Source organism: Loxodonta africana, chromosome 4, assembly GCF_030014295.1.
Source record: "Loxodonta africana isolate mLoxAfr1 chromosome 4, mLoxAfr1.hap2, whole genome shotgun sequence".
NCBI lineage: Eukaryota > Metazoa > Chordata > Mammalia > Proboscidea > Elephantidae > Loxodonta > Loxodonta africana.
Window position 1 is genome coordinate 120,296,294 of NC_087345.1, and position 9,253 is coordinate 120,305,546.

The 9,253-nt window shown below is 40.8% G+C and overlaps 1 protein-coding gene across 2 annotated transcripts in view; it reads right to left on the bottom strand.

The window, feature by feature from the left end:
* PIK3C2G (phosphatidylinositol-4-phosphate 3-kinase catalytic subunit type 2 gamma) overlaps positions 1-8,189 on the bottom strand; it is a 389,187-nt gene extending 380,998 nt beyond the window's left edge. For both annotated transcript variants that reach the window (XM_064284537.1, XM_064284535.1), the window contains exon 1: positions 7,349-8,189. In XM_064284537.1, the coding sequence (XP_064140607.1) occupies positions 7,349-8,026 (678 nt within the window). In that variant the 5' untranslated portion in view covers positions 8,027-8,189. The remainder of the gene's footprint in view (positions 1-7,348) is intronic.
* Positions 8,190-9,253: the final 1,064 nt, after the last annotated feature.

A 9,253-nucleotide genomic window follows, 5' to 3' on the forward strand; every position in this document is an offset into this window, starting at 1 on the left:
GATGTCTTGAAGCATTCTGTAAATTAGTTTTTTATATTCTGTATCTGATAATTCCAGGATTGTATCTTCATTTGGGAAAGATTTTGATTCTTTTGTTTGGGGGGTTGGAGAAGCTGTCATGGTCTGCTTCTTTATGTGGTTTGATATTGACTGCTGTCTCCGAGCCATCACTAAGATATAAATATTAAAAAAAAAAAAAAAAAAATTTTTTTTTTTTTTGTAGTGGTTTATTCTATAATTGCTCACTGAGTCTTATCTTGTTTTGTTTTCTTTCAATATACGTGGATGGGCTACTAGATTGTGCTGTCTTGTTTGTTGTAGCCCTTGACTTACTTATGACCTGTTACCAGCTGGTTTGGGCTGTTGCCAGATATATATACCTGAGTCTATTCACTATTCTTGAGTAGAATCTGATTTTGGGTCATCAAGTGTGTGCTGTACCCTAACACCTATCCACCTCGAGAAGTAGTGGTGATAGTTGTGTGCACCAGATTCTATTAGCAGCTGGGGTTCACCCTCCAGGGGGGGCAGGATGCTGACAGGCTTCCCCCAAGTGTCAGTGAGGTAGGGGTATCTCTATTCCTATAGCACCTTGGTGGGAGGGCACTGCAGCTGTACCTTAGGCCCCCAGTGCAAGTACCTCTACTTATTGGTAGGTGTCACCCTCCTTAGACCCCTAAGGCAAGAGGCTAGGTGGTCTGGGGGGAGCTTCAGCCCTCAGTTCCCTGTTGTGGGTCAGTTAGGGCTCTGTTGAATAAGCAGAGATATCAGACCTGGGAAACTTGTTTTTCCAGAAAATCCGGTAAAAAAAAAATGCAGTCAGATCCGTATCAGAACTGCCTTTGGATTATAACCACCACCTTGTTCCCTGTAAGGATGAAAGTCCGAGATTTGGATCATATATGCTTGGCTGTAGCTGGTTCTGTGTTTTTAGTCCAATTACGGATGGATTTTTGGTCCCTGGGTTTTTTGTGGTTCCTTCTCTCAGGCCGGAAGAATGCGTTAGGAATAGACCAAAAAAAAAAAGGGAAAATCAAAGCTGTCACGGAGCCGGAGCCGTTCTCCCTCTGGCTCAGGAAATTCCAATGTTAATGAAGCTGCCTAGGAAGGGTGGGGGAGGGTTCAGAGAAACAGGAGAGTAGCACCTCGGAGTATAGCCAAAGTTGCTTGTCTTGCTTGGAATGACTATTGTATCTGAGATTCCCGAGGGGCGTGTCGCCTATGTGTGCTGGCTGTGTGGAGATTGCCCCCGAGGGTCTGGCCCACTGAAGCCACGGTCAGATCCTCCGCTGCCAGTCCAAAGCCTGGTGTCAAGGTTCCCCTGCTGGGTCACTGCACTCCCGATTCCAATATCAGTCATTGCCTCCTGGGACTTCTCGTTCCGCCAGCCACATCGCCGTGCCGCCTCCGTGGACCGGCTGGGCCCTCTCCAGGGGTTAGTTCAGGGGAGTAGGGCTGCGCCCCGTGCTTGCGCTGTGACAGCGCCCAGTGAAAAGCCCGGCGCCAAGGTTCCCCTGCTGGGACGCTGCACTCCCGACTCCAAAACCAGTTACTGCCTCCCGGGGACTTCTCCCACCAGCCACTTCGCCACGCCGCCCGCGTGGACTGGCTAGGCCCCCTCCCAGAGTCATTTCAGGGGGGTAGGGCTGCACCCCTTGTTTGCGCCGTCACAAGATTTTGAGTTCAGCTCCCCTGGGCCCAGACCTAAGCCCAGCGCCAAGGTTACCTGACTGGGACTCTGGCTCCAGGCTCCGAAAACAGTCACTGCTTCCCCGTATTTGTTCGTTCTCTGTCTCTAAATCTGTGTTTGTTGTTCAAGGTTCGAAGATTGTTATGTATGTGACCGATTCACTTGTTTTTCCGAGTCTTTGTTGCAAGAGGGATCCAAGGTAGTGTCTACCTAATCCGCCATATTGGCCCCTCCTCTCAGCTGGCTTTTTAAAAAAATTAAAAAATAGTATTTCATACTTCTCAATATATTTACCATTTCTAATGCCTTTGTCCCTTCCGAAAGATTCCAGCTGATATCATTTCTCCTGCACACAAGGCTCTTGCTATGGAACTGTGTATGTTTTTCCTCGGCTTTCAAATATAAGGTAATGTCTTTATGTCATTTGCAGATTTAAAATATATATTCCTGCATATAGAAGAATGGGTTCTTTTTGTCTTCTGGCTTCCATTGCTTCTGATGAGAAGTCGGTCTTTCATTCAGAAGCTGCTTTACCCTATGAACTCTTTCCCATGCTCCCTGCCTCCTTTTATGATTTTCTTTTTACCTTTTGTTTTCAGATTTAGGGTATAATTAATCTAGGTGTGGCTGTCTTTGCATTTATTCTGTTTGGAGATTGATGTGTTTCTTACATTTGTAGTTTGATTTTTTCCACCAAATTTGAGAAATTTTCTGACAACTATTTCTTCAGATTAACTTTTCTCCCTATTCTCCCTCTTTTCTTGCCCTCTAACATTTGAATTGCCCCTATATGAGCCTCCTTAACATTGTCTTGAGTTGCAATAGTGAAGGATTCTATGGGGAAAATATTAAATGATGCAGGAAGCATCAAAAGAAGACGGAAGGAATACACAGAGTCATTATACCAAAAAGAATTAGTCGATGTTCAACCATTTCAAGAGGCAATATATGATCAGGCACTGATAATACTAAAGGAAGAAGTCCAAGCTGCTCTGAAGGCACTGGTGAAAAACAAGGCTCCAGGAATTGATGAAATATCAATTGAGATGTTTCAACAAACAGATGCAGTGCTGGAGGTGCGTACTCATCTATGCCAAGAAATTTGGAAGACAACTTCCTGGTCAACTGACTGGAAGAGATCCATATTTATACCTATTCCCAAGAAAGGTGATCCAACTGGATGTGGAAATTACAGAACAAAATCATTAATATCACATACAAGCAAAATTTTGCTGAAGATCATTCAAAAATGGCTGCAGTAGTATATTGACAGGGAACTGCCAGAAATTCAGGCTGGTTTCAGAAGAGGACGTGGAACGAGGGATATCACTGCTGATGTCAGATGGATCCTGGCTGAAAGCAGTGAAGACCAGAAGGATGTTTACCTGTTTTGTGGACTATGCAAACGCATTCGACTGTGTGGATCATAACAAATTATGGATAACATTGCGAAGAATGGGAATTCCAGAACACCTAATTGTGCTTATGAGGAACCTTTACATAGATCAAGGGGCAGCTGTTCGGACAGAACAAGGGGATAGTGATTGGTTTAAAGTCAGGAAAGGTGTGTTTCAGGTTTGCATCCTTTCACCGTACCTATTCAATCTGTATGCTGAGCAAATAATAGGAGAAGCTGCACTATACAAAGAAGAACAGGGCATCAGGATTGGAGGAAGATTCATTAACAACCTGCGTTATGCAGATGACACAACCTTGCTTGTTCAAAGTGAAGAGGACTTGAAGCACTTACTAATGAAAATCAGAGATCACAGCCTTCAATATGGATTGCATCTCAACATAAAGAAAACAAAAATCCTCACAACTGAATCAATAAGCAACATCATGATGAATGGAGAAAAGTTTGAAGTTGTCAAGGATTTCATTTTACTTGGATCCACAATCAACAGCCATGGAAGCAGCAGTCAAGAAATCAAAAGACGCATTGCATTGGGTAAATCTGCTGCAAAGGACCTCTTTAAAGTGTTGAAGAAGAAAGGTGTCACCTTGAAGACTAAGGTGTGCCTGACCCAAGCCATGGTATTTTCAATCGCATCGTATGCATGTGAAAGCTGGACAATGAATAAGGTAGACCAAAGAAGAATGGATGCCTTTGAATTGTGGTGTTAGTGAAGAATATTGAATATACCATGGACTGCCAAAAGAATGAACAAATCTCTTTTGGAAGAAGTGCAACCAGAATGCTCCTTAGAAGCAAGGATAGTGAGACTGCATCTTACAAACTGTGGACATGTTGTCAGGAGGGATCACTCCCTGGAAAAGGACCTCATGCTAAGCAAAGTACAGGCTCAGCAGAAAAGAGGAAGACCCTCAACGAGGTAGACTGACACAGTGGCTGCAACAATGAGCTCAACCATAACAACGATTGTGAGGATGGCACAGGACCAGGCTGTGTTTCTTTCTTTTGTGCATAGGGTTGTTATGAGTCGGAAATGATTCGACAGCACCTAACACCAACATTGTGTCACAAGACTCTGGGGCCCTGTTCTTTCTAATTTAACCACTTCACCACCAGGGCTCCACAATTTTATTCCTTATTGTTCACTCATTAGGATCATCTTTTACTTTATTTCCCTGAACATACTTTTAATAGCCACTTTAAAGCCCCTATCTGTTCATTCTCACACCTGGATTATCTCAGAGTCTCTTTTTATCTACTGCTTTCATCTTTCCTGAGTGTAGGGTAAAATTTTCCTCATTATTTACATATCTATGTATTTTGTGTTACATGTTGGACACTGCAGATGACATATTGAAGATTATTTTGTCTTCTTTACAAAGTGTATGGTTTTCTCTGGCAGGCAGTTAAGATCCTTTTGGTCATTGTCTTAGGCTGGATTCTCTACAAAAGCAAAACCAGTGAAACATATGTATATCGGTTCATCTCAAAGAAAATGGCTCATGTGGTTGTAGAGGCTTGTAAGCCCCAGGTCCCTGGGTCACACATCAGGATGGAGGCTTCTCCTGCAGGAGCTGACAAATCCAAGATCGGCAGGTCAGATGGTAGGCTGCTGGTTTATGGGCTGCAGAGGCTTATGAACACCACGATCAATAGGCAGTATGGCAGGCTGCCAGCTCAAGTCCCAAGAATAGAAGGTTAGATGATGATGAGCCAGATGCAGGATCCAGAGCAAGTGAGTGAGCTTTGCCAGAGCATCCATACATACTGGATGCAGGTCACACACCCAAAGAAACTTCCTTTTCAGATGATTGGCTGCTCACATCATATCACAAAATGGGGGATGATTACATTGGCTCACAAAATAGAAGGTGAATACGTCATTATATAACTGCCAAAGTACATTATTACATAACTCCCAAATTACACCATTACATAACTGCCTAACCACCGAGAATCATGCCCAGCCAAGCTGATACAAAACCTTAACCATTACAGTCCACCCCTTCATAACATGGCACCTATACACATCCCCTTAAACCATACACAATTTCTAAATAAAGACAATTACAACAGCCTCTAGGTTTCAAAGAGTCAGATCTTTGCCAACTCAGTTTCGGAGTGTGGGACTGCCATTAAGGTGTGCTGGGGGATGAGGCTGCCACCCAAAGCTGAGGGGGCAGGACTGGCATGCCCAAGGGAAGAAGAACGGGGCCAGCTGGGGCCAAGGAGGTGGAGTCACCACTCAGATGCACTAGGAGAACGTGGCCACCTAAAGCCAAGGGAACAGAGTTGCCATCCTAGAGGGCCTGGAAGATGGAGCTGAAACCAGGGCCAATGGGCCTGCATCCAGAATCCAAATGGCATGGCCAATGCCCAGAATCTGGAGGACAGGGGCGTTGCCCAGGTGGTCTCATAGAAAGCAGGATTATTTGCAAGTGATGAGAGCTAATGTCAATTGTTCTGCTGGGTTTTGGACTTGCCTAGTGCCTGTTATCCCTTCTTTCCCTCCAATTTCTCCCATTTGTAATGGAAACATCTACCTTGAGCCGGTTCCACCATTGTGCTTTGGGAACAGGTAATTTGTAGTCTAGATTTTACAGGTTCTCATAAAAAACAAAGGAATTTTGCCCCAGGATAGAATATGCCCAAAGTCTTACCCATATTTGATTTAGATGATTTGAAAAATGAGATTTTGGACTAGGAATTTATTTAAGACTTTAGGGATGATATGATGGGGTGAATGTGTTTTGCATGTAGGAAGGACATGAATTTTGGGTGGCCAAAGGGTGGAATGTTATGGATTGAATTATGTCCCCAAAAAATATGCATTGTAACATCTATACCCGTGGTTACAATCCCATTTGGGAATGGGTTGTCTTTGTTATGTTAATGAGCAGGTTTAGTGTACGGTGTATGGTGTATTTTGAGTCAATCTCTTTAGAGATATAACAGAGATTAAACACGTGAGCGGAGTAGAGATGGGGGAAGGGGGGAAGAGGGATGCCAAGCCACATGAAGACTGCCCAAGAACAGAAGCTGAAGAGAAAGGACTTTCCTCCAGAGCCAACAGAGAAAGAAAGCCTTCCCCTATAGTCGGCACTCTAAATTCAGACTTCCAGCCTCCTAAACTGTGAGAAAATAAATATCTGTTTGTTAAAGCCATGTATTTGTGGTATTTCTGTAATAGCAACATTAGATAACTAAGACAGTCTTGTCAACCCTGATTTTTTTTTTAAGCTAGATCTATTTAGTGGGTGTGGTACTTACTTTAGAGCATGATTTTTACTCTTAAGAAATGGCCTTCTGGGGTCTCAATTCAATGCCTGAAGTCTTTAGCCCTGTTTCCTCTCTGGCTGATCTGAAACTTCTGTACTATACAACTTCTTGTATATGGTAAACACAATCACTACTCGGTTCTCAGCCTATAGAAGGCAACATCTTTTTAGTCTTGCCAACACAGTTAGCTATTCCTGATATCAGTTATCATGTCTTTTTTCTTGGTATCCGTTCTGCCTAGCATATCACACACATATTTGGAAGACTTGATAAAGAGTTGTTGAATAAATTAAGAATACTTCTGTCATGGTCTTGTAAATTGTAGCTGCAATGACAAGTTTCTTCTTTTTGCTCTTTACTTCCTGCTTCACTAGTGTCTAGATTCAGTGTAAATAGAGAAATCTTCAAATATTATTCAGGAAACTTTATAGTTTCTGAAATGACTCGAAACTGCTAATGAAACATTAGGGTGAGTTGCTCAATGATTATTTAATTTCCATATCTAAGAATGATCCCCAGTAGAAATTGCCTGTCATCAGTGTAATTTAGAAGCCTCTGAGTAAAACATTCTTTCTACCAATAATGACATAAAGTTTTAAATCAGAACGGTGTGACAAAAAACAAGTATAATGAAATGCATAGATGTTTGTGTGTATGCATAACAACAAAATAGGAATATAAGATACTATCAAACTTCCAACTATATTTTTATCCAATATGATTATAAGTACTTTAACATTTTATTCTGATTGATCTGTAACTTAAAAAATGATATATTTTTTTAAAAATTTCCCTTTCTTTAGAAAAAACAAACATTAGTTCAAGAACTTGGACTTTGTAAACAATAAATGACTTTTTTCAAAAATTATATTAATTAGTTGGATTTTCCCATTTAAGTTTATTTATGCTTATTGCCATGTCTACATTACATTATTGAATGATTCTTTCAGGTCCATACATACCTCTATATTCTTTGGCCAGGCATTTTCCCACGTCCTGGGTAGAAAAGATTCTTCAGAGTGCACCAGAGAAGGTTCTGTTATGACCGTATTTTCAGTCCTTTCATTCTTTTCTTTTGGCCTAAAGTCAGTTGAGAAGGATGGATACGTAGGAAGGATGCTACTTTCAAATCCTATATGGTAGTTATGATCTTCATTTTCCAATTCTCCCCATGAATTAATTTTATCCAAACTAGTGAATGATGGAACTGAACTATTGAATCTATAATCATCAGCATCATCATATTTTCCTTTAGGGTTTCCCCAGGAACTTTCTTTATTCATAGTTTGAGGTTCTGGTAGCACAGAAGGCTTGAAACCAATTACTGGTGTTTCCCTACATTGCTGCCAGGAGAGTTCAGGGCTTTTCAAGGCAATTTCATTCAAAGATATTTGGGATGTTTCATTTAATGAATGTCCTTCTGAGTCCCGATATGGTGCAATGGGCACAAAAAAGGTGTTTTCTTTAATTTTGCTCTTATAGAGTGGAATTTTATTACTTAACTCATCTACTACTGGATCAAAACCCAGACTGATTTGGCTAGGAGGAAGGGGTTGATTCACAGAGTGAGAGTCTTGGTGCCCATACTGCTCTTCATGTGATTCATTGGGGTTTGGATCCCTTTGCCAATGATGTGCCATTCTTTATATAGCTGAGAGGGTTGACACTGTTTCAAATATTTCCTTGGTGATATTATAAGAGAGGAGAGGAATTTGCCTAAAAATTAAAAAAAGGGAAAGAAAAAATTATTTGATTAATTAGAAATAAAAGAGCTTGCAAGAAAAAAATACAGTGAATAAATATAAACAACTGTTTTGAAGTTTCTTCTTATCAAGTGAAATAGTTCCTTGAATATTATAAAACTTTATCAAGGCTCACATCATTAAAAGGCCAAGGAGTGTTGACTTTGGATAGGTTCCTGAAACTTCTGTGATGGGAAATAAGGCCACTTCAATTACCACAGGAGTTTCGTGAGTCTATCTGAAGCCAATTTTCTCCCTTAGACTTTTTTTTCTTTTTTTTTTACTGAATATCCATGTGCCTACAGCAACAGTGGAAAACCTGGTGGCGTAGTGGTTAAGTACTATGGCTGCTAACCAAAAGGTCAGCAGTTTGAATCCACCAGGCGCTCCTTGGAAGCTCTATGGGGCAGTTCTACTCTGTCCTTTAGGGTTGCTATGAGTCAGAATCGGCTGGGCAGCAACAGGTTTCGTTTGGTTTATAGCAACAGTATCTCCCTCCATATTCAATCATCTATAATCATTTGAACATATTCAAATCTTTTTTTTTTTTATTAGCTAAACAGTCTTATTTTGATCAATTATTCCATCCCTAGAAATAATCTTAACATCTTAAAATGATTGGCTATATCTTTTCCTTTCCACCCAAAAATTCACTAAACAACGGCAAGCTTCTTTCAGCACACACTCCCCCACTTCTTCATGTCACTTTCATTTAGTTCATCCGTGACCTTCACGTCGGTAAATTCTACTGGTATTTTCTAGTTTCTTGTTTAATTTATCTCTCTACAGCATTTGATTCCTTGGTAATGTTTCTTTCTTTTTAAGTTATTTTCTTTCTTTAGATCTTCATGACACTATACTGTATGAGTCCTTTGGTAGCTTTTTATCAAAGGCTCCTTTGACTATTTCTGCTTTTCATCCTGACCCCTAAATGTTGAATGTTAGAGACTATCAGAGTTTTTTTTTGCTTTTTTCTTATTCTGTCTTTATAAGTTATTTCACACCTTCTGTGGTTTCAACTACAATGTATATGTCAATAAATCCAACCCAGACTATTCTTATTACCTACTCAATATAGGCATCTGGATTTATTTTTTTAACTGGCTATAAGTCCAAAATTCAACT